This window comes from Pelodiscus sinensis, chromosome 27, assembly GCF_049634645.1.
Source record: "Pelodiscus sinensis isolate JC-2024 chromosome 27, ASM4963464v1, whole genome shotgun sequence".
Classification (NCBI taxonomy): Eukaryota; Metazoa; Chordata; order Testudines; family Trionychidae; genus Pelodiscus; species Pelodiscus sinensis.
In genome coordinates this window covers 16708213-16732728 of record NC_134737.1, presented here as the reverse complement: position 1 = coordinate 16732728, position 24516 = coordinate 16708213, and the positions used below count along the sequence as shown (strand labels likewise).

The 24516-nt window shown below is 51.4% G+C and overlaps 2 protein-coding genes across 3 annotated transcripts in view; one reads left to right on the top strand and one right to left on the bottom strand.

Annotated features, from left to right (window-relative positions):
• Positions 1–2553: 2553 nt before the first annotated feature.
• Positions 2554–19512, bottom strand: ADIPOR1 (adiponectin receptor 1). Its single transcript, XM_075910301.1, has 8 exons — positions 19369–19512; positions 11091–11280; positions 10027–10146; positions 7741–7912; positions 6381–6567; positions 5635–5822; positions 4739–4932; positions 2554–3376 (listed from the first exon to the last, which is right to left on the bottom strand). The coding sequence occupies exons 2-8, from the start codon at positions 11274–11276 to the stop codon at positions 3248–3250; spliced, it is 1176 nt and encodes a 391-aa protein (XP_075766416.1). The 5' UTR covers positions 11277–11280; positions 19369–19512; the 3' UTR covers positions 2554–3247.
• Positions 19513–19663: 151 nt separating this feature from the next.
• Positions 19664–24516, top strand: part of KLHL12 (kelch like family member 12) — a 41222-nt gene continuing 36369 nt past the window's right edge. The window contains exon 1 of one of the 2 annotated variants that reach the window (XM_006135730.2): positions 19664–20485. In XM_006135730.2, the coding sequence (XP_006135792.2) occupies positions 20303–20485 (183 nt within the window). In that variant the 5' untranslated portion in view covers positions 19664–20302. The remainder of the gene's footprint in view (positions 20486–24516) is intronic. The other variant, XM_006135731.2, reaches the window with a different exon arrangement.

The following is a 24516-nucleotide window of genomic DNA, read 5'->3' as shown; positions in this document are numbered from 1 at the left end:
TTAAATCTCGGCTTGACAAAGCCCTGGCCGGGTTGATGTAGTTGGAATTGGTCCTGCCTAGAGCAGGGGGCTGGACTTGATGACCTTCTGAGGTCTCTTCCAGTTCTATGATTCTAAATTAAAATTCAGCTGCCATTTTGTTACCCAGTCACCTAGTTTCATGAGATCCTTTTGAAACTCTTTAGTCTGCTTTGTTCTATTTTGAGTAGCTTAGTATCATCTACAGATTTTTCCACTTCACTGTTTACCCCATTCTCCAGATTATTTGTGAATACGGTTGAATAAAATTTGTCCTAGTATGGACCTCTGTGGGACACCACTAGTTACCTCTCTGTTCTGAAAATTGACCATTTTATTCCTACCCTTTGTTTCTTATCTTTTAAACAGTTATCAGTCCATGAGAAGACTTTCCTATTGTCCCATGACAACTTTACTTAAGAGTGTTTGGGGAGGGATGTTGTCAATGGCTTTCTGGAAATCTAAGTACACTATATCCACTAGACCCCTTGTACATGCTTGCTTACTCCCTCAAAGAACTCTAGCAGATTGTGAGGCATGATTTCCCTTTACAGAAACCATGTTGACTTTCCCCCAACAAATTATGTTAACCTATGTGTCTGACAATTCTCCTCTTTACTGTAGTTTCAACCAATTTGCCCAATACTGAAGTTAAAATTAGAGGGATCACCTCTAGAGCCCTTTTTGAAAATTGGGTCACATTTGCTATCTTCCAGTCAGTAGTTTGGCACTTTCAAATCTTAGTTCCTTCAGAACTCGTGGGTGAATGCTATCTAGTCCTGTTTAAACAGTTTTTTCCAGAAACTCCTCTAATGGCACCTTAATCTTGGACAGTTCTTCAGATTTTGTCACCTAAAAACTAATGGCTCAGGTTTAGGAATCTGCCTGACATCCTCAGCTGTGAGGACCCATGCAAAGAATCCATTTAGTATTTCTGCAATTACCTTATCATCCTTGAGTGCTCCTTTAGCATCTCAATTGTCCAGTGACCCCAGTGGTTCTTTAACAGGCTTTCTGTTTCTCATGTGCTTAAAATTTACTTTTTGAATTTTTGATTAGCTGTTCTTCAAATTCCCTTTTGGCCTTCCTAATTATATTTTTACACTTTGACAGAGTTTATCCTTTCCATTTTCCTCACTAGGATTTAACTTCCACTTTTTAGATAATGCCTTTATATCTCTATTTCTTTTACTTGGTCGTTAAGCCACTTTTTTGGGTCTCTTGGTGTGTTTTTCGTTGGGGGAGATGCTCTCCTCCCAACGTAGCCTTTGTTTTGTGCAGAGGTGGAGTGTGACGAACTGGGAATTTTACCCACTGTATTGTTGCATGGGAGTTCTACTGTCCTATAAGAACCGCATGTGTGTACCTCAGTTTCCCTGGGCACTGCACCAGTGCCTAGATGGTGATGAGAATTTCGGGTGCGATAGCTTCCTGCATGTATGCAATGGCCGATGCCCTTCAGAGCCTGAGCTTGGGATGGGGGGGGGGGGCAACCAGGTGACAACTTTTGCTCGGGAAGCAGGACAGGGTCCAGGGAAGCCTGGCTGGGGCTGTGCTGACTTGGGGCACAGGACCAGGGACCGTTCTGGGGCCCCCTTCCCCAAGACGGATTGGACTGACTGCTGCTGGTTACTGTGCTGACAAGTCTCTTCTGCGCTGTCCCCCTGTTGCCTAATATACTTAGTCACATCTGGCTGCAGATGGGAGTGCAGGGCCCGGTGGTTCTCCCCCGTGACATGGAGTGATAACGCTGAGAGTGCTTACCCCTGGGCACGGTAGCACTTCACCAGACATGCTGCAGGCTGCTCTGCCATAGCGCAGACGTGACCCACGTAGCTTTGTGGATTTCAGAGAGTTCTGCACAGCTCATTAGCTCTGGGGCTGCGCCATGAAGCTGGGTTTTGAATTCTAGATTAGCCCTGTTCATTTCACTCCCTTTGTCAGGTGCAGTTCATGGCTTCACACAGGGACCAGCTTTCCACATTGCCAAGGATCTGTTGGCTCAGATAACGTGCAGCCTCTTGCTCTTCAGCTTCCCTCTGTCCAACAGCACACATGCTTGCGTGGCCTGCTGGATTGTTCCCTCATGTAGCATCTGCACCAGATAAATTTCACTATTTCTGAGCCTTTGGGATGAGCAGTCTCCTGGTGCTGAAATTCCCTTTCCTATGTGTTAGCAGCCCTGCACTGCATTCTGGGATCAGTGCTGACCTGGATAAGAGGCCTACTGCTGCTATTACTGTTTATTCTTGGCCCAGCTCCTGTATGTTACTAAGTCCGTCTCTCCTGCTGGTGCCATCATCGACCATATGGAGTAATTTGGACCTGCTGTGCTGTTCGAGCAGGTTAGCAGAAGTCCCCCCTTCTCAACATTTTGCCAGACTTGCAATCACTGCTCTCAGCACTGTGCTCGTGGCCTGGTCTGGACCCTCACTGGCTTAGAGCTGGCCCCACACCAGCCTAGCCAGGAGCCATCTTTCCATTCTCACCACCAGCAGCACTAGGGCCAACAAACCAGGACACTGAAGCTCCCAGCACAACTTAACTATTGACCGTTTTATTTCAGTCAGCTACAGCAGCTCTACATTCCTCTAAAGCCCTGTCCTGTCCCTCCCACGTTACCACAAACAGCTTGCGGGCAGACACCCTGGAGTGGCACCAAGTCTCTCTTTAAAGCTTAGTATTAAATATTAAATAGTCTCATTCCATTTACATTACTGGGTCAAGAAAAAGACAGTTAAAAGGTAAGTTACATGAACCTGTGAAGAGCCCCTGCACAGGGCCAGTCCTCAGGAAAGTGGCAGGTTGCTCCTACAGAGACGGGACCCAGACCATGAACTAATAAGAGTTTCCTGTCTCTCCAGAACTGAAGCTAAAAACAGGGGCCAGCCTGCCGTGCTGGAGAGCAGGCAATCTGCACCCTTGGCTTTCAAACAGAATTTCTGCTTCAGACAGAAAATCCTGCTGTGATTGGAACACTGTGGAAGAGGAGGGTTTTTATTTCCTATGAAGGGCTAAGTTGAAAGTGCTTCTTCCCCTTGGCTACTATTGGCAATGCCCAGCAAATCGCTCTGAGGCAGGGCAAGGATTTGGTCATTATGGACTTTGCTGGAGAATGTCCCCTAAAAAAACAAAACCAACCCCCCAAGAGTTAAGTCTTCCTTTCATTTGAGCAAAGAAGTAGTTTAAAAAGCACTTAGGAAGCCGGCACTAGAGTCATTAGAGGTTCTCAGAGCAGAGAGTCGTCCGTGCATCCCCCTTCGAGTCCATAGCGAAATTCTTGCAAGTTTGAGACACCGTAGAAGTGGACAAAGGCTGCAGCCACCACCAGGACGTGGAAGATCTGATGCGACTGGAACTGTGGGGAAGGCGAGATAAAGCCCTTAGAAGACAGACCAGCAAGAATCCAGCAAGCCCAAAAGGTGAGTCCTGTCCTGATTGAACTGTCAGGGCTGCATGTATTGAGACACTTTACACCTTGGGGGAGTGCCCTGTAAGCCCCATAGTCCTCATGTATAGAGAACGGTGATACTGCCAGGTGAGGTAGCAGGGGAAAGGGCATGGCTGTCTGAAAGCCACTGTTCTGCCTAAGTTTGCATAGCAGCAGTGCAGAGGAAAGGTGTGAATTCTGTTGTGGCTGTGGGTTTGGGAAGTGCCCGGACACCAGCTCAGATTAAAAAGGGTGGTACATCCACTTTCCATTGGTGAAGTGATAACCAATTAATAAACGTGCATCGCCCAAAAAAGACTCTTGAGCAGTGCAAGTCAGCATAGTCCTGATGTACTGAGCGGGGAGATGGGGCTGGTGCCTTTCTTGGTGGTTGCAGAGAGGCTCTAGGAGCATTCCTGCAATCTAGCTGGGTGTAGGGCTCCACATGTCTGTACTAAGTGCCTGGGGGGATTTCCTGCTTGTCACTAGCAAAGCACTGAGACAGCCCAGGCTGCATCTGGGGATCCTGTCCAAGCATCGCAAACCAGGCTGACTGCTGGAGGGTACTTCCAGTGCCTCTCGTCTTGGCCTATTGGCAATTTGCATCTCAGTGACTGGGGATAAAGGGAGAGTCTCTTTGAAATGGGCCATTTACCTCCCCCTACTGGAGCTAAAACTGCCTGGGGACAGAGGTGCCGCCTCTGCACATGGCTGTGTGGAATCAGAAGCCAAGCTCACTGGAGGGGACAGGAGCTGCACCAGATGGCAGGGTCAAGTCCCTCTGGAATTGCCCCCAGGAGCAAATCAAGAGCTGCAGGAAGGAACCCTCGGTCTCATACCTTGATCGAAAAGGAGCCCATTTTGAAGAGGCCAATGGAAGGCCAGGGACTGGGGAGCTTTACTCATGGAGATTACAACTCCCAACATGCACTGCTTCTGGCTGATCAAAGCTGTGAGGCTGCACTATACGATGACTCCTGGAACCACAGCCCCCCCTTGCTCTCTTCATAACCCAGAGAGCCCCACTCCCCAGAGCTGTCCCAGACGACAGCCTGTCCACAGTCTTTCCACAGACAGCCTGGAGGGGCTGGTGTTCTCCTAACGCCCCAGCCACCATCTCTTCTTTCTGGGACCCGCACGTGGGCTCTTGCTTACTGGTCCCAGCTAGACCCTAGACTTAGACAAACACTTCTACCACCCTCTGCACTGCTGGCGTTTCCTGCCTCTGCCCGTCTTCTGGGCCCCTCACGGAGAAGGCAGCTCTGCCCGCCCGGCCCAGGCTTTACTCACCCAGATGTCAAACTTGCCAGGAAAGAAGCGCTCTGGGATGCGGGCGGCATACAGCCCTGCGCCTGTTATGTACATCACAGCCATGAGGAAGAACCAGCCCATCTGGCCCACGGTGGTGGCTTTCACAAACCCCTCAGCGATGGTAAAGTGCATGGTGGGCACGACGCCACTCAGCCCCAGCCCCAAAAATACCCCTGGGGGAGAGAACGAGAGCCCTCAGCCTTTGTTCACAACAGCCTGGCTGGATGCACTGCCCAGAGGCTGCCTGTGGAGGGAGGAGAGTCAGAGCAGCGGTACCGATGCAAGCAGGCTGACTCCAGAGCCTGGGCCCTCTTGCTTGGCCTTTGAGAGGCCTGCGTGGACCCAGGGTGGGGGAGAGTAGCAGCAGACTGATGCGTGTCGCCAGATGGGAACTGGAGTGCCAACCCCCACGCCTGCCTTGCAGGGGAGCCCGAGACCATCTCTCCTATTAGCCGTCACCAGAGCCCCCTCCGCACTGATTCTGCAGCCAGCAGCGTTCGTTCAGACTGGCTGGCTGGAGCTCTGCCCTGGCCTCCTGTGGGGCCCCAAGCGCCATGGAGACATGCTGTGGGGGGCTCAGTTTCAGCAGCCTCCTGGCAGCTGCTTTTGAGCTGTAGCCCCTGGGGGCCCAGTCTGGGAAACAAAAGGGGCTTTTCTGCTCATCTTGAGAACAGCCCAGCAATGTCAGGTTTGTATTTTCTATAGCGCGGGCTTCTCGTCTCCGGCCTTGGGGCCATGCTGACGGGGCCCATGGCCTTGGTCCCGACAGACCCATGGCAGGCAAGGGGGAGAGCCACCCCAGCTCTCGTGGCTCACAGCTGTATGGGAAATGAGCCCCTAAGCCCCCCTGCAGGCTGTTCCATGCTCATGCCTACCTGCCCTGGTCTGTCTGTGCTTGGGGGTCGCAAACCGGTCCCACTGAGCAACAATGATAGCGGAGATGCCCAGGACACAGACGATGGAGAGGTAGATGAGCCGAGGCTGCGGAGAACAGTAGAAGGAGTAATAGAGCCAGGGGACGAAGCTCCCCATAATCAGCAGTGCGATTCCTGAGTAATCCAACCTGGAACAGAGCCACAGAGAGCGGGGGTCACTGGACACGCACTCCCCTCGCACTGGCCGCCTACGTCTGGAACCCTAGCGGGGGAGAGCGCGACTGGGAAGCCCCACTGCAATGCACTGTGGGTGCATCTGAGCTTGTGGAGCAGAGGCATAGGAGGGGCCAGGGCATGAGCAGAATCAGGTGTGTCTTCAGCTTTCTGGACAGGTCAGTGACAGCCCAGCCAGGGCACGCACGGGCCCAGGCACCGTGGGAAGTGGCAGCTCAGAGTGCTGGTCTGCACAGGAATGCTGAGACGGGAATCACTTCCCCACCGAAATGCAGCCAGGGCTGGGGTGAAGAGCAGCAGCTGAGTAACACGCCAGGGAACAACAAGGCCGTTCTGTCTGAGCCTGCTCTGAAGCACACAGGATCTTCATGCTGCTCGCAGCACCTGGCAGGCAAAGCCTTGCACACACTGTGGCTTAGTGCCTGGGAGGTTGCGGCTGGGCTTGGTTTCCTCAGGGGCAGTGGGCTGCATGGACAGGGCCAGGAGTTACCTGTTTGCTACCAGCGACTCACTTGGAAAACGTCCGTGAGACCTTCTCCGAGTGACAGTAGACAGTGTGGAAAAGCCAGGAGAAACTGAGGCACAGCACTGCTCCAAGGAAGAACATCCCAAACACCACCTTCTCCTGAAGCGGGGCCATGAAGTACATGTTGGGCCTGAGCATGGTCAGGATCCCCAAGAAGAGGAACAACACAAAACCTGCAGCAAACACAGCAGAGTCAGCTAGCCAGCAGGAACCTCGTCCCCCAGCCACCCATGGGAGCACCTGTGTGAGGGCCACAGCAAACCCAGGGGCTTTGCATGCCCTGCTGCACCCACAGGAGACAGTGCAGGGGGCTCACACCAAGCATCAGCCCTGTTGGAGAGCTTGGTAGCTCCCTTGGAACCAAGAACAGCTGCCCGGGTGGGAGTCTGGCTCCCTGGCAGGGCCTGCAGCAGCACGTGACTGCCCAGAGCAACATGCATGCCACTCTGCTGTCTTGGAGAGCAGTGGGGGCAAGGGTCAGGCTGCCTGGCTTATTCCCCAAAGACCCAGCTGTCTCTGGAGTGAGGCGTGGCAGCTCCCTGCCCCACGCATCCATTCTGCTCCGAGAGGAGGGGAGAGACCTTAGCACCACTGGCTTGGGCCAGGCAGGCCACAGACTGACACCCCTCAGTCCCAGACCACACGGTGGACGCACTGTCCCAGCTGCTCCAGACAGGACAGGCTTTCCCTGCCTGAAGAGCATTGAGAGTCCTGCCGTGTGACGCCCCAACCTGTGCAGAGGATGGGGCCGCTTGGAGAGAAAAGCACAAATGAGCTGGTCCCAGAGGCAGCGAGTCTCAGCACACCCTGGAAGGCACACGCCCGCAGCTTCTGAGAGTCGATGGAGGAGCTCATTTGGAGGGGCCTCGGCCTGCAGAGCTGGAAGGTGGCTGGCGTGTAACGGGGCCAGGTGAGAGCTCAGACCCAAGTGAGCAGCCGGAGAGTCCCAGACAGACAGGTTTGTTGCCCCAGCAGTGTACCCAGCCTTTGGGAAAGGCAAACTGAGCCTCTGCCCTGTTATTGAGGGATCAGGCATGATGGGCCTGTACCAAGCTCCCACCATCTCCTTGCTGAGCAGGAGTTCTCCCCTTCTTGCCCGGAAAAGAAGAGGGAAGATGCGAGGAGAACAGGCCCCTCCTTCTCCTCCTCCCCCCCCCCCCCCCCCCCCCCCCCCCGTTGTGAGAGATGACTGAGTGAAACGTTTCCCCTGGGAAAAAGCCAACCACTGGAGTTGGCTTATGAGTCTGGAGAGTCAGGACCCTTGCGTTGCGAGGGCTCTGTCCAGGGCAGGGCATGCTTGTGGCAGCACGCCCATCACCCCAAGCATCACAACTCCCCTCAGTCACCTAGTAAGTGAGTCCAGATGTTGCCCGTCTCGGTGTGTATTCGGAAGATGCTCTTGAAGCAGGCTCGGAAGGACGGCATGGGAGGTCGGTGTCCATGCAGGAGGTAATCGTTGTCCTTCAGCCAGTCCGGGAGCACATCGTAGGGAATCACCCGCCAGCGCCCTTCCCACACCTGCAGCACACCAACCCACACAGGCGGTTACTGTGACTGGCAGCCCCCGGCCTGGCAACAGGAGCTGCTCTTTCCAGGCTGCCCACTGCTGTGAAAGTCAAGCTGAAAACCACAAAGAACCAGCCAGTCTCTTCTGGGAGGTAAAGACTGGGCTGGCCCCGCTTTCTCCCCTCAGAGGACTTAACTCAAGAGCAAGTTCTGCTGCCACAAAATGTAACGCTTTGCAAACTCCCTAAAGAGGCCCACATAGGGCATTCCCCACACTCGATATCCTGGGACCGACAGAGACCAGCACCCTCAGAATTTGGCCTTTCATCTCTGCTGAGCCCCAGCCGACGCCATGACAGCTGTCATGGGACATGGTGACAAAACCCCCAGTGGGCGGAGACGTTTTTAGCCCTTCCCTCCCAGAGCGCCATTTCCAAAAAGGACTTAACAAACATTTGAACTATCTCACCCATTACCAAGACAGTTTCCCCAATTATCACCTGTAATACCATTAACTCACAAACATCCCACTCTCCCCACCTCTAATATCATCAATTCACAGACACTTACCTTCCTTCCCCCCCCCCTCCTGTTCTGCAATGTGATTTGTCCTTTTCATATTTGTTTATTTTTTTTAATTGTATCCTTTGGTATATATGGTTGTGACTATTTTCTTCCGCTATTTGATCTGAGGAAGTGGGTCTGGCCCACGAAAGCTCATCATCTAATAAACCATCTTGTTAGTCTTTAAAGTGCTACATTGTCCTGCATTTTGCTACAGGTGTGTGTGAGAGAGTTCAGGAGCTTGTGTCCGTGCCCAGGGCTTGCTGAAACCCAGCTGGCTCAGAAGTGCTCTGCTGAGCTAGGTTAGGGCAGGGGGTTGCACCACGTTTACTGCTGCCAGATGTGAGGGGCCTCGCTGCCACATGCACTAGATACACCCAGATTGTTCCACCTGTCAGGCCCCTGGCACCCTCCGAAATGCCCCTGGGGCCAGTGCTGGCTGTAATGGGCTTCTTCGGGGCACCGAGAGCCAGGGTGGGAAGGTGCTAAGGGCAGTCACCTGCCTCTTGGCCTTGCTGGTGACACTATTACGCTCTTGGCTTAGCTCCCGCCCATGAGAACCGCAACACACTGGATTTAGTTACCCAGACTGATGGTGTCCTGGGAGTGGGTCAGAGTGGCCACCCACTGACCCCAAGCGGGACGAGCCCCTCCCTGAGCCTTGGTGGGCAGCACCTGGCCCTACCAGCTCACCTGGACAGAAGCCAGGAGGCGGGACCAGGGATATAAAAGTCCTGCCAGAAAGGCCAGTCAGGCCCCAGCCAGCAAGGAATCCAGAAGCCTCCCCAGCACAACCAAGGAAGGAGCTAGACCCTGGGGAAGCTGACGATTGGCCTGGGCTGTCAGGCCCACTCCTGGAGGACTGCCCGGAGAGTCTGTTTACCTGGCCAGAGGACTCCAGCCCACGCTGCCCTGAGGACCTGCCCCGGAGCCAGGTACAACCCGAGGGGGGAAATGGAAACGGCCCGGGGGTAGCCGACCTTGGTCTAGCAGAGGGTCGTGGTGTGGACCCCCGCTGACCCACCAGCAGAAGGTCAGTGAGTTTTGGCACAGATCCCGGCTGACCCAGCAGTTGTCTACTCTGCTGCTGTTAGGGCCCTGAGCTGGGACGTTGTGGACTAGGTGGGCCTGTCCCCCCCCGGGCTGTTCCCATTCAGCCGCCTGCATCGGCCGGACCCCCACCTGGAGCTGTTGCAAACAGGCCTTGAGCTTCTTACAAACTGCTTTATTGCAGCCCTTCCCTGACCCAGGGCTGTCTTATAGCTGCTTCCCTGTACGGTATATTGCCTGTTCCCCTCCTTGACGCAGGGGGGCTCTCAGGGATGTTGTCGGCCCGCCCGGAACAAGGGCGGGCATATTTGACTGTAGACGGGGGGCTGTGCCGTGGGTCAGAGTGGCCACCCCCGTTTCTGTGCCCCACTGGGCTACAGTCCTCCAGGCAAGATCAACCCGAAGCAGACCCATACAATGCCTCACTCAGGCACAGCAGAGGGGCACAGCAGCCCAGAGCCCTGGAAGCCATCTCTCATTGCCCAGGATTCAGAGTGCCCATGAGACGATACCTTATACACAAATTCCTCCATCTTCTCCATCGCGTGATGAGCCTGGAGTGGCAGAGTCAACACGCGAACCACCTCCTCCTCCTCCTCCTCCTGCGGTGCTGTGCATGGCTGCTCCTTGGCCTACAGGGACAAAGCACAACCCCCCAGCGAGTTGGCACATCAAGATGTGAGGAACTGAGGAAACAGCAGGGACATTCCAACCCTTTGCCTACACAGAGGCTACAGCCCTTCTGAGGGGAAAAACGGGAGCCGCCCCATTGTGCTCTTCAGCCTCACACAGAAGGGCTAATCCCAGATTCAGTCTTGCTTAGAACAAGGATTAGAGTGGAAGATTTTCTTTCTTCACTGCCCAGCATGCAGCCTGACACAGCCACAACAGGGAGCCCAGGACAGAGGCCACCTGGCAGCGGAGTGGCCCCTTTGCACTGCATGCCTCAGGCGCGGGCTGCTGGGGACATTCTGCCCCCCCCATCACTAACAAGGATTAGACAACTAAGTTGAAGGGCCACAAAAGCAGGTGAACCAGCAAGAATGTTCCTTAGAGCCCCTGTGACGCCCGCTGTCACCTGTGGGCAGGAGTGTTGGCAAGGGTGCAGCAGGCCTTCCTTGGCTCATGCTACACGGGGAGGGTTTGCTGGCAGCTGCCAGAGCTCAATTCCCCTCCTGCCCCAGAAGCCAGGAGCAAGCCGGGGTTCTTGCTCATGCCAGGATACTTTCTATGCAACAGAGTAAAAATTTCCAGGACAAATTTTCGGACAAGTCAACAGTGAATACCACAGCGGGGGTGTAAATTCTACCTTTCAGATTCAGTCGTTTCACCTCCACTGTGCATTGGTGTAAAGGGACAAGAAGGGTGCTGGTGTATCGGAGGGAGCACCAAGCCCCACAAAGCTGCTAATGGGATTGCAGACTGATTTCTGGGTTAATCGGCCAGGACAGTGTTGAGAGCCTATATACCCAAGAGCAGTTCGGTCTGTACGTCTGGAGACTACAGGGCCTGCTCAGAGGAAAACACAGCACCTAGCGGGTTTAACATGAGAGTATTCCAGGGGATTGTGGCTTACGCTGGCTGAGCCAGAGGCTCCCTGGGCTCCCTTCCCCTCTAACAGTGGCCCCAGCTCTGCCAGCTCCAAATCGTCTCCGTCTCGGCTGCTGCTGGAAAGTCCATTTCCTTGGCTAGTTGCTGACCCTTTGCGGGATGACATCTGGCCAACGTGCAAAAGTTCTTGAGCGTCTGTGTCCTTGTGCATCACACTAGGAATAAAAACAGCGGCATTTGAGGCCTGGCCCCTGCCCCCTCCATCCTCCTTCCACCCCCGCTCTAACTTGCCACACCAAGCCACCCAGCACTTTGCAACTCTGCCTTGGCCCACACCACGAGAGACTCTGCACGAGTCAACTTCTCAGCCTAGTGCTCACAGCAGCATCCCTGGCGCTTGCAATGTACAGTCGTACTCGGGGCACGGGCCCATTCAGACTTCATGGAAACCAGAGCTCCCTTCTCCCAGGCTTCAGGCCCCTTTCTCCAGACCCAGTCTGCCTTGAGCCCGGGGAAGCCAGCCCAAGAGAACAGCCCCAACATTCAGTGGTGCCGTGGAAGGAGGGACTAGAAGAGCAGCACCTTCGGAAGTACGTATGGTTCACAGAACACAGACCTGCTGGGCTGAAGTTTCTAAATGCAACCACGATGCTGTGACTGGATTAGCACAAAAGCAGCAATTTCACTGGGAATCTACCATAAATGAGGATCCTCCCATACTCTGGGGAGAGGAGAGGGCTCGGGGGTGCTCTTTCAATGGGCAATGGGAAATCAGAAGGCAGAGATGTTAGGTAAGAAGGGAAATGTTCACCCAACCAAATATTGAAATATTAAGGAAATAGATTTCTCATAAGACTCAGCTACCCCTCCAGAGAGAGGGAGCAAGCCCCATGACCTAGCAGTTACAGCAGGAGACCACCAGAATCCCAGCTCTGCCATAGGATCCCTTGCTGGCTTTTATCAAGTCTCTTAGGCCAGTGGTCTCCAACCTCTTTACACCCAAGATCACCTTTTAAGATCTACCGCTCCGCCCCTTCCTTGAAGCCCCGCCCCTTCTATTCTCCTCCTGTCCATCATTTGCCATCCCCAGCCCTTACCTACACACTCTGATAAACACTGTTTATTTTTAAATTATGTGATGTATAAAATTAAAATCAGGTGTTTATAGTTATGAAATAAATGGTCTTTTTTATTCATGCTATTAATCTAAAATGAAGCATTTATACTTATACATTTTGTGGGGACAGAGTTCTGCAGCTGGGGACAGGGTGCCAGTGGGGTCAGGAATAGGGACAGAGTTCTGTGGCTGGGGGCAGGGGAGAGGGTTCTGGGGCAGGGGACAGTGTGCCAGTGGGGAGAGGTTTCTGCAGCTGGGGACAGGGTGCCAGTGGGGTCAGGAATAGGGACAGAGTTCTGTGGCTGGGGACAGGGGAGTGGGGACAGTTCTGTGGCTGGGGAGTGGGGTGCCAGTGGAGGCAGAGAGTCCCCTATATCTGCCTCCTCCCAGGATTCCCCCGCCCCCAGAGGGAAACCAGCGTGTGCCTGCCCCGGGGCTGACTCACCCCTCCTGTGCGGTGCAGGGAGCCGATGCTCCCTCCCGCAGTGCACCCGGCAGAGCAACTAGCGCTACTTCTGGAATCGCCGCAAGTGGCGCTAAGCTGCGGGACTTCTGTCCATGTCCGGGAAGCCTACACTAACCTCCATTTTCACTGGAGGTAGGTAGTGGGGGTGGGAGGGAAATGACACCTCGCGATCGACCTGTTGGTGACCACGGTCTTAGGCCTTGTCTACTCTAACCCCCGCTGTCAATCTAATCTACGTGACTTCACCTATGCAAATAGCGCAGCTGGGTCAATGGCAGCATCTTGTGTGTGGTAAGGCCAGGGGGCTGCTCTTCTGTCAACACTAGCTCTAGTGGAGTACCAGCATCAATGGGCGAGCGTTTTGGGATTGATCTATCGCCTCTAAGCAGCAGCCAGTGGTTCGACTGTCTCTAGTGGAGACAAACCCTTAATCTCTTTGAACCTTAGTTTCCCCCGCTGCAGGCCACGGGCAATACTAATACAGACGCTCAATTCATGAGCCATTTGAGGAGCAGCATTCATACAGTGCCTTGCCTGCCAATATGACTGGAGCAGCGCTAAGTAGCATTTTGTGGATGAAGGGATTTTGGTCTCATTCTATTCACTAGCAGGGATCACTCACATTACAACTAGGGACGTAAGGGAGTAGTTGACTACTCGATAAGCCTATGTTAACTGGGTAGTTTAGTCAGCTACCCGCTTCCCCCTCTTTGCTGTCTGCGTCAGACAGCAAGGGAGGGGGGAGCAGGAGCTGGCTTAAAACCTGGTTTCCCCCAGCACCATCTCTGCTGCAGCGCTGCATTCTAAATGTATTAAGAGCCCGCCAGAGGTAGTGGGGGTAGCTGCTGGGACTAAGCAGTCCTGTGTTGCAGTGGCTCCAGGATCGCTGCAGCTCTGAATTTTAAATGTAGTAAGAGCCTGCTGGGGCTCTTGCTACATTTAAAATGCAGAGGCACAGCAGTCCCGGAGCTAGCAAGAGGTGGGACTGCTTAGTCCTGGCTCACGCTGCTCTCAGGAGTTAACCCCTCTGTGGCTCTGCATTTTAAAGTAGTAAGAGCTGGGCTGCCTACATGCCTGGCTCCTACAACACTTAAACTGCAGAGTTGCAGTGGAAGTAGTGAGTCTCCCACACCCCCTGTCTCCCTCTCCCCCCCCCACCGCCATTGACTAATCCATCAACTACTTGATTAGCTAATTAACTGCAACTTAACATCCCTAATCACAACACCCATGCCATTTAGCTTGCCAGGTCATTCCGGCTCAGGAGATGACCAAGGAGCAGGATGGTCAAAGGCTCACACTACTGCAAGTTTGGAAAAAAGAAGATTAAGGGGGGACATGATAGCGGTTTTCAAATATCTAAAAGGGTGTCACAAGGAGGAAGGAGAAAATTTGTTCCTCTTGGTTTCTGAGGACAGGACAAGAAGTAATGGGCTTAAAGTGCAGCAGGGGAGGTTTAGATTGGACATTAGGAAAAAATTCCTAACTGTCAGGGTGGTCAAATATTGGAATAAATTGCCAAGGGAGGTGGTGGAATCTCCCTCTCTGGAGATATTTAAGAACAGGTTAGATAGACATCTGTCAGGGATGGTGTAGACGGAGCTTGATCCTGCCTTGAGGGCGGGGGGCTGGACTCGATGACCTCTCAAGGTCCCTTCCAGTCCTATTATTCTATGATAAGTCACAATGTAGACACAGGGGAAGCTGTCTCTGCCATTCAGTCCTCACTCACGAGAGCCACCTTAATCCCACCTATTGGTATCAGATTCCCACATTACCTCCTTACCTCAGGCTGACAAGCATTCACCCTCCCTTCCAAACCCCAGGACAAAATACTTCTTCAGGAAGCTTACACGTATCATGCCACCATCTGCAACTTACACAAAGCGTCCTGCTCTTAGGAATCTCTGTCTACACTCCTGCCTATATGGGTGACACATTACTCCAGGTGTGAGCAACATACGTTATACTGCCCTAAGTGCCAGTGTGCACAGCGCTATGTTGGCAGGAGAATGTCTCCCACGGACAGTTTCTGCTGTTTGCAGAGGTGGGTTTTTAATGCTTACAGGAGAGTTCTCCTGTCAGCACATGCCATCCTCCCCAGATGCCCTGAGTGGCACAGCCATAGTGGTAGAGCTGTAGATGTGATGCTCTATTGAGGAAGCATCCTCTAAACCCCATTCTCCATCTATGTAACCGTGATATTGCATATACAGCTGGCCATGTGCAGTATTGGGAACGTCATTTCCCTATCCGTAAACATGTATCATCAACACACATGAATTGCACTGGCTGATTGTCACTAAAAGACTTTGGGAGGCACTCAAAGGAGGTCTATGGAGACAATGACAAGGGAGGAACCCAAAATCCAGGTGGGTATGGTTGAACGGACATCTCCAGCAAGGGAGTTACAATTTGATGACTCACCTGCACAAGGCCATACCAAGGGAATTGCTCCTCTTTGCTTCAGCAACATCTATACTTACATAGAAGTTCAAATTAAGATACACAACTCCAGTGACGTTAATTGCATAGCTGGAGTTGACTTACCTTAATCTGAACTTCAGTGCCATCTGGACAACAAGCGATAGATGGGAGCAAGTGCTCCTATCAGCTTCCCTTGCTCCTCATGATTTGAGGAGTACTGGTGTCGACGAAGGCGCCCTCAGCATTTGATTTAGCAGGATTAAGGGTCTAAAACAGTGTTTCTCAATGGTACTACGAGTACCCTTAAGGTACTTGAGAGAAGTCTGGGGGGAGGGGTACATTTACAAAACTGAATATTTGTTTTAAGTTTTATAGCATTTTATTATTTTTATACTTTTTACACCCAAAAATTTCATCATCCATCTGGCTACAATTAAGTTGTTTAAACAAATGTGCAATGGTAGAAAAAAAATCTGTGTCTGAAATCAGTAGGTACTGGAGGTACTTATAATTTTTTTTAAAGGGGTACTTTATTAAAAAAAGGTTGAGAAACACTGGTGTAAACACTTCTACAAGATTAAAAAGTCTAGGATATTTCAACTTGGAAAAGGGAATACTAAAACTGGATATGATACATCCTTGACTGGTGTGGGGAAAGCAAATAAGGAAATGTTATTTACCCCTTCACAAAACACTAGCGATGTAAGGGGTTACCTGATAAACATTAGCCTTACCCTTACTGGCATGCTTCTCAGGGTAACCAGTTAACTGGCAGCCTAGCCTGGCAGGAGCAGCAGATCCAGCCAGGTGAGAGCAGCTTCCTGCTACTGATCCCAGTTAAACATACCATTTAAATGGTAAACTTAAACTGGGATTTTACATCCCTACATCATACAGGAACAAGGGATCACACAATGAATTATTCCTTTGCACAATTCAGTCAGCCTGTGGAACCCTTTGCCAGAGGATGTCGAGAAGGCTAAAATGATGACAGAATTAAAAAAAACCTAGCTACATCTATGGATGATAGTGCCATTCATGCCTATTAGCCAGGACGGGCAGGGAGGCAATCGTGTACTGGGTGCCTCTAGTCCAGGCATGTCCAAAGTCCGGCCCGCGGGCCAATTGCGGCCCGTGTTCCGGTTTAATACGGCCCCACAGGTAATTTGGCAATATCTATCTTTTATGGCCCCCAACGAAGCCCCGAGCGCCGCTCAGGACTAAGGATGAGCTCGGGCGTGTTCGCAGCTCCACGTACCCGAACCCGCCGGGAAGCTGACAGCGCGCAGCGCTAATCACAGGTACTGAGACATTTTCCCGATCCGCAGCTGCAGAGATCGGGAAATGTCTCAGTACCTGTGATTGGCCCTGCGCGCTGTCAGCTTCCTGGCGGGCTCAGGCACGTGGAGCTGCGAACACGCCCAAGCTCATCCTTAGACTCTTCACCACACACAGCCACAAAGGCAAGAGAATTCTTGTTGGGCAGTGTATTAGTGCTCGGACGAACACACTTAGACCAAAACCTCTGGCACTGCGCTCACATGATCCCTTCCCCTTCTGGTCAATTTCAAAAATGGCGACTGTAAATAAGAGAAGGAAAGTTGACAGTGAGGGACAGGTGGAAAGTGGAATATTTCTTCACTGAAATACGGAATCACTGTGTTTGTCTGATATGCCAAGAGACTGTGGCTGTTTATGAGGAATCTAATGTCAAGAGACACTACCAGTCGAGACATAGCACATACGACAAGCTAACACGGCGCGACCGCAGTGAAAAGTTGAAGCAACTCAAAGCTGTTTTAATGTCACAACAGCGATTTTTCACAAGAGCCCGTGAGTCAAATGAAAATGCCACAAGGGCGAGCTATGAGGTGGCAACGTTAATTGCTAAAAATTGCAAATCTTTTGCTGAGGGTGACTTTATCAAAGAATGCGTTATGAAAATGGTTGAGAATATCTGTCCCGAGAAGAAGCAAGAGTTTGCCAACATTTGCCTGGCTCGTAACACTGTAGCACGGAGAACTGAAGAGATTTCATCAGATATTAAGAGACAGTTGACGTCCAAAGGAGTGGATTTTGACTTCTTTTCAATAGCCTGTGATGAAAGCACGGACCTATCTGACACAGCTCAGTTGCTGATTTTTATGAGAGGGGTGGACGATGAAATGAATGTGACTGAAGAGCTACTTGACCTCCAGAGCCTTACGGACCAAACAAGAGGAAAAGATTTATTTGTTTGTTAGTTCCGCCATAGATGACATGAAACTGCCTTGGAACAAAGTTACTGGGATTATTACTGATAGGGCACCTGCCATGGCTGGTGAACGAAGTGGATTATCAACCCTAATCTGTAACAAGGTGATCGAAGAAGGAGGCAGAGCTATTAAACTCCATTGTATCATTCATCAACAAGTTCTCTGTGCTAAACATCTCAAATATGATCATGTTATGAAACCGGTGCTAAAGACTATTAATTTTATTCGCTCTAAAGCCCTGTGCCACCGCCAGTTTAAACAGTTTCTACTGGACATCCAGGCTGAATACGAAGATGTTTTATATCACAACGATGTAAGATGGCTCAGTCGGGGGTCTGCACTGCAGCGTTTCTACTCTCTCAGAAAGGAAATCGGAGAATTCTTGGAAACAAAGGGACAATCAATGCGAGAACTATCCGATCCTATTTGGCTGGCTGATTTGGGGTTTCTAGTTGACACAACAAAGCATCTGAATGTACTGAACACGAGTCTTCAGGGGAAAGATGCAGCGGTGAACCAGCTTTATTCACACCTCAAAGCCTTTGGAACAAAGCTGCAACTTTTCATAAGGCAGTTGTCACAAACACAGCCCAATACCATACATTTTTCAGCATTGCAGGAAATAATGAACAGTTTTCCACAGGACAATATCAGTGCGCAAACGAGCAGGTATGCAGCAGACATCGCATCTCTGGCTGGGGAGTTTAAACGGCGCTTTCAGGATTTTGCAGCTATTGAAAAGGAGATCAGCCTTTTCTCCTCTCCATTCTCGGTTGACCCCGATGATGCTCCAGATCAGCTGCAGCTCGAGCTCATTGAGCTGCATTGTGACAGCGAGTTACGCAGTCATCACAAACAGCTCTCTCTTGTGAACTTTTACCGCCAACTGGATAAGAGCCGGGTTCAAGAGATTCGAACATTGGCTAAGAAAATGCTGAGCTTGTTTGGCTCAACATATGTGTGAGAAGACATTCTCTGCTATGAAGTTTAACAAGAACCGCGTGAGGACAAGACTGAGTGACTCTCACCTGCGTGACATTTTGCGCATCAAAACCACTGCCTTTGAACCAGACCTAGCCTATGTGCTGCAGTCCAGATCTCAGTTTCACCCTTCACATTAGTGCAGGCAAGTTTTTTTTCCAATTGAGATGAATACATTGTAAAATCTCAGTTAATGTCCGTTGGTCTAAATCAGTTAAAAATATATTTGGACACAACATGTATACTTGGTGTTATGTTCCTGTTCATATTTTTTGAACTTAAAAGTTGACAGACAACCTTTATTACCAATAATATGTAATGTACTTTACAATGTTCCTGACATATATTTCAGCTTCCTGGATTTTTTTTTCATCTGGCCTTCAGATATGAAAGGCAGAGTGATTTAACACCTGTTTAGATTTGTCATCCATGTGACGAAATGAAAAGTATGTCGTTTGCAATAAACTTTGCGTAAAATAGTTAATTTGCATTTAATTTTAATGGTTCAAAGAATGTCAGGCAAAATGGTCGGCCCTCACGCATGTTCACTTCATCAAATCTGGCCCTCGTTGAAAAAAGTTTGGACACCCCTGCACTAGCCGGTTTCCCAGATGTTGGGTGTGGACCAGCAGGGATCGCTCACTTGATCATTGCCGGCGCCGTTCACACCCTCGGAAGCACCTTGCATTAGTCATCATCCGCAGGCGGGATATTGGGCAAGAGGGACAATCGGACGGAGCGATTCCGGCTGTTTTCGTGCCCTGTATTGTCAATGTCTGGCCGCCGTAGGGGCGCTGAGCGGGGGTCGGGCCGCGGGGCCCCCGGCGCGCTCTGGCCAGAGCCGCGGGAGCCGAGGCGCCGCTGGGAACGGAGCCCAGCGCCAGGCCGGCGGGCTCCGCAGCAGCTGCCCCGGCATCACCTTGGCCGCCTTGACTCTGCCCGCGGCGGGCCGCCTAGGCGGGCCCCGGGCCCGCAGCACCAGCGAGCCCGCCGGGAGGGGACCCGGCCCCCCGCCCGCAGCCGCGCCGCGCGCCTGCCCCTTCCCGCCCGCACTCACCGGCCCTACATCCCGGGCAGCAGCAGCGGCGGCTCCGGCTGGCAACACCGGAAACAGCCTCGGGTGTGACGCCACTTCCGCCAAAGGCAGCACCGCCGCTGTGTCCCACGTGATTCAGGGCACAAGCATTTCCGCTGGGGGCGGGCGACAGGCTGCTGTGATGACCTTCCCCGCGATTGGTCGCTGGTACCCCCCGGCCGATGTGATTGGATGCGTGAGTTAAAAGTGCTTTTCCTGCGCCCTTTGAGCCCTAGGCCTCCCCACGGCTGGGCGCGTGCGCAGAGCTGGCAGCTGCCCACGTGGTGCGTTCTAGCCCCGCCCCTTCCCTGGTCTCGGGGCCTCGCTCACCTGCCACCAGATCCCGGCCCGTGTCCCGCCACCCGCGGTGACCCCCCCCCCCGAGCGGGGCCAGGGGCCTCAGTGACCCCCCCCGTGCCGGGGGAGCGGGGCCTCAGTGACCCCCCCCCGTGCCGGGGGAGCGGGGCCTCAGTGACCCCCCCGTGCCGGGGGAGCGGGGCCTCAGTGACCCCCCCGTGCCGGGGGAGCGGGGCCCGGGGCCTCAGTGACCCCCCCCGTGCCGGGGGAGCGGGGCCTCAGTGACCCCCCCGTGCCGGGGGAGCGGGGCCCGGGGCCTCAGTGACCCCCCCGTGCCGGGGGAGCGGGGCCTCAGTGACCCCCCCGTGCCGGGGGAGCGGGGCCTCAGTGACCCCCCCCCCGTGCCGGGGGAGCGGGGCCCGGGGCCTCAGTGACCCCCCCCGTGCCGGGGGAGCGGGGCCCGGGGCCTCAGTGACCCCCCCCCCCCCCCGTGCCGGGGGAGCGGGGCCCGTGGCCACAGTGACACCCTCCCCCCCCCCCCCCACGCTTCTGGAGGAGCAGGGCCTGGGATCAGAGACTGTCCCCCTGCCCCATCCCGTGCTGGGAGAACAGGGCCGCCATGGCCCCCAAGGACATCATGACCAACTCGCACGCCAAGTCCATCCTGAACGCCATGAACGCCCTGCGGAGGAGCAGTACGCTCTGTGACGTGACGCTGCGTGTTGAACAGAAAGACTTTGCCGCACACCGCATTGTGCTGGCAGCCTGCAGCGACTACTTCTGTGCCATGTTCACCAGCGAGGTAGGCTCTCGAGAGCCACTTGTACATCCAGTAGAACACTCTTGTGCGGTCCTGGAGGGGGCTCATCTCAGCCACATTGACATGGTATTGGGCAAGGGCGCATTTCGGGCACATGGGGGGTAGCAGCTGCCATGCGCTCTGGGACTAGGGTTGCCAGGTGTCCGGTTTTGAACCGGAGAGTCCAGTATTTGAGCTTTCTGTTCGGGAAACAAATTGAGAAAATAGAAATATCTGGTATTTTCTAAATCAGGTGTAATGTAGATTGTGATGGAATGTCAAGTGTGTCTGGTATTTTTGTTGAAACAATCTGGCAACCCTATGGGACATGGCTTGCTTTTCATCCTGTTCCCTGGACGGGAGTGAGGGGAAAGTGCTTTTATTCTGTGCATTCCTTTCACACCTGGCTGGTAGAGCATCCCCTATGCTCCTGGTGGCATCCAACAAGCCTTTGTCTGCCAGTTCAATACTACAGGAGTGCTTAGACCCCCTTGTCCTGAGTACATCCCTACTGGCAGTAAATAGCTATTTAAAAAGTCAATGGGTTAAAATATATAATTGTAACTGTTGAACTTTTACATCGCTAACCACCAGAGGCCATTCTAGCCCTTAATAGCTTGCAGCCTGTCACAGTGAAGACTGAGAAATGTGGGGAGGGGAGAGTGGACTTGGCTCAAAGTTGTCCAGCTGGTCCGTGGCAGAACCAGGAATAGAACAGAGCATTGAGCTCCAGGGCTAGTGCCCTGTCCATGAACCAGGCTCTTCTTCTGACTACTTGCTAGTGATTTACACTAATTGCACATCCTTTTGCAAAATGTTGAAAGGAGATAATGTTTGGCTGTGCTGCAATTCACTGTTTGGTTCAGATTGTTAACTAGCAGTCGTTTTCTGTGCTTTGCTTCAAACTTAATGCAGTGGTAAATAGAAAAAAATGAGGGGAGGCAGAAAGGGGTTGGTCCTGCCTTGGGCGGGGCGCTGGACTTGATGACCTACTGAGGTCTCTTCCAGCTCTATGATTCTATGGATCATGGAACTGGGGTTGTAAAAGTTACATTTCTAATGCCTCTTCTTACACAAAGGCTGTGTCTACTACATCCCTCTTTCGACAGAAGGATGTTAATTAGACACTGTGAAATTGCAAATGAAGCAGGGATTTAAATATCCTGTGCTTCATTTGCATAATTGTGTCATGGCACTCTTCCGAAATGGCGCTTGTTCGAAAGTAAAACAGTCTAGTTGCAGTTCTTTCAAAAACGGCAGGCTTTTTCGAAAGATCCTGTACTCCTTGGTATAGACTGCGGTTTTACTTTCAAAATCGTGATAGAAATGTAGCCATGTTAGTCTGGTGTAGCTGAAACAAAATACAGGACTATGTAGCACTTTAAAGACTAACAAGATGGTTTATTAGATGATGAGCTTTCGTGGGCCAGACCCACTTCCTCAGATCAAATAGTGGAAGAAAATAGTCACAACTATATATTCCAAAGGATACAATTAAAAAAAATGAACACATATGAAAAGGACAAATCACATTACAGAACAGAAGGAGGATGCGGGGGGGGGGGGGGGGGAAGGAAGGTAAATGCCTGTGAGTTAATGATATTAGAGGTGGGGAAGGGTAGATGTCTGTGAGTTAATGGTATTAGAGGTGATAATTGGGGAAGCTCACAGGCATTTACCTTCTTCCTCCCCCCCCCCCCCCGCATCCCCCTTCTGTTCTGAAATGTGATTTGTCCTTTTCATATTTGTTCATTTTTTTTAATTGTATCCTTTGGTATATATGGTTGTGACTATTTTCTTCCACTATTTGATCTGAGGAAGTGGGTCTGGCCCACGAAAGCTCATCATCTAATAAACCATCTTGTTAGTCTTTAAAGTGCTACATAGTCCTGTATTTACTTTCAAAATGGCACTTGTTCAAAAGAGTGCCATAAGCGATTACGAAAATGAAGCGCGGGATATTTAAATCCCCGCTTCATTTGCAATTTTGAGTGTCTAATTTACATCCCTCTGTTGAAAGTGGGATGTAGTCTAGACACAGCCAAAGAAGAGAATTTTCTTTTCCTAGTAGCTTCCTAGTTGGTACGGAGAGAGCAGGCTGAAGCAAACTGGGAGTATGTCCACACCACAATTGTGTTCTTCCGAAAGTAAGTAAATCGAAAGAACAGAGGGGTTTTTCTGGCGTTGGTAATTCTCTTTCTACGAGAAAAAAGCCTTTTCTGAAAGAGCTCTCTTGGCAAAAGGCATGTGTGGACAGGGAAGAGGGAGTTCTTTCGAAAGAAGAAGGAAAAGCACAGGTGCCCTGGTGGACGCTCCGCTCGTAGTAATCACAGCTAATATGCGAGAGAGTGTCCATTCAGTGTGGAAGCTCTTTTGGAAAAGGAGATGGCTTTTTCGATGCGCATTGGCAGTTTGGACGCTCTGTTTCAGAAGATCTCTTCCGAAAAAAGGTTCTTCCGAAAGAAGCCTGCAGTCTAGACATAGCCTAGGACTCTGTACAATACTAGTAGCCCTTTGTGGAGATGCCATTTCTCCCCAGATCTTAACAAAAGAACAGATCTGCTTGTCTGACTTATTGGGCACACACACCATTTCTTTCTTATTTAGCAACTAGAAGAATTACCTGCTCAAGTCCTTACTCAGTTTTTGTTTTTTGGAAAATAAAATGAAAATGTACATGCTTCATTTAACTCATTGTTCTGGGGTGAGGCTGGTATTCAGTATGCAGGCTGCTCCGGGGAGACAGGACTATCTCAGCTCTGTCACTGCAGCAGCTTGGGGCGAAATGAGAAGTGCCACTCCATAGCTGTTGCAGGAGACTCAGCCAGGGGGACAGACAGACACTCTCAAATATGTCAGAGATATCTGTTCCTTTCTGCATCCCTGCTGCCCCTTTGGGGTTATAGCTGTCCTAGTCTCCATCTCTGACCCCTTGCTGCCTCCCTGTGGTCATTATACAGTATAACTGTCTCTGCTTTCCATCCCATATCCCCTGTGGTCATTATATAACAGATCACAGATCCTTTCCATTTTATGAGAACCGTGCCAGGCACATCCCATTTTCCTGGCACTACCAAATCCTTACCTTGCTTTAAGTCACTGTGGGACAACCTGTGGGATACCACTAATTTCTTCTTTCCATTCTGAAAACTGACTATTTATTCCTACCACGTTTCATGTTTTTAGCCCATTATCAATCCATGAGAAGACCTTCCCTCTTATTCCATGACAGCTTACTTAAGAGCCTTTGGTGAGGGACCTTGTCAAAGGCTTTCTGAAAATCTAAATATACTAGCTCCCCTTTGGCCACATGCTTGTTGATGCTCTCAAAAAACTAGTAGATTAGTAAGTCATGATTTCCCATTACAGAAACCATGATGATTTTTCTCCAACAAATTATGTTCTTCTACATGTCTGACAATTCTATTAATTATTATCGTTTCAACTAATTTGCTTGGCACTGATGTTAGACTTACTAATCTGTAATTGCCATGATCACCTTTACAGCCCTTTTTAAAGATTGGCATCATATTGGCTATCTTCTAGTCATTTGGTACAGAAGGGCTACATCTGCACTGGCGGCTTCTTGTGCAAGAACAGTTGTTCTTGCGCAAAAACTTGCTGGGTGTCTACACTGCACGTACATTCTTGTGCAAGTAAATTTACAGTACAGTGTCAGAAAACAGGTCTTCTTCCGGAAGAGTTATTCCTCTCCCCACGAGGAATAAGCCCTCTTGCGCAAGAGAGCAGTGTAGGCAGGCAACATGAATTTCTTGCGCAAGAAACCCCTATGGCTAAAATGGCCATCAGAGCTTTCTTGCGCAAGAGAGCGTCCGCACTGTCAAAGACGCTCTTGTGCAAAAGCACATGCCAGTGTAGACGCACTCTTGTGGAAGACTTTTTATGTAAGAACTCTTCTGCAAAACTGTTCTTGTGCAAGAAGCTGCCAGCGTAGATGTTTTAAAGGATGGGTTACAAACCACAGTTAATAGTTCTGCAGTTTCTACATTTGAGTTCTTTCAGAACTCTTGGGT

What these genes read in the sequence shown, in the direction of transcription:
- ADIPOR1 (XM_075910301.1), bottom strand. Translation starts at nt 11,276, where the DNA reads ATGCACAAGGACACAGACGCTCAAGAACTTTTGCACGTTGGCCAGATG. An exon ending in GTCTCACGGACGTTTTCCAA is followed by an intron (nt 5,823 to 6,380) that starts GTGAGTCGCTGG and finishes GCTCTGTTCCAG; the next exon opens with GTTGGATTACTCAGGAATCG. An exon ending in CTGGCAAGTTTGACATCTGG is followed by an intron (nt 3,377 to 4,738) that starts GTGAGTAAAGCC and finishes CCTTCCCCACAG; the next exon opens with TTCCAGTCGCATCAGATCTT.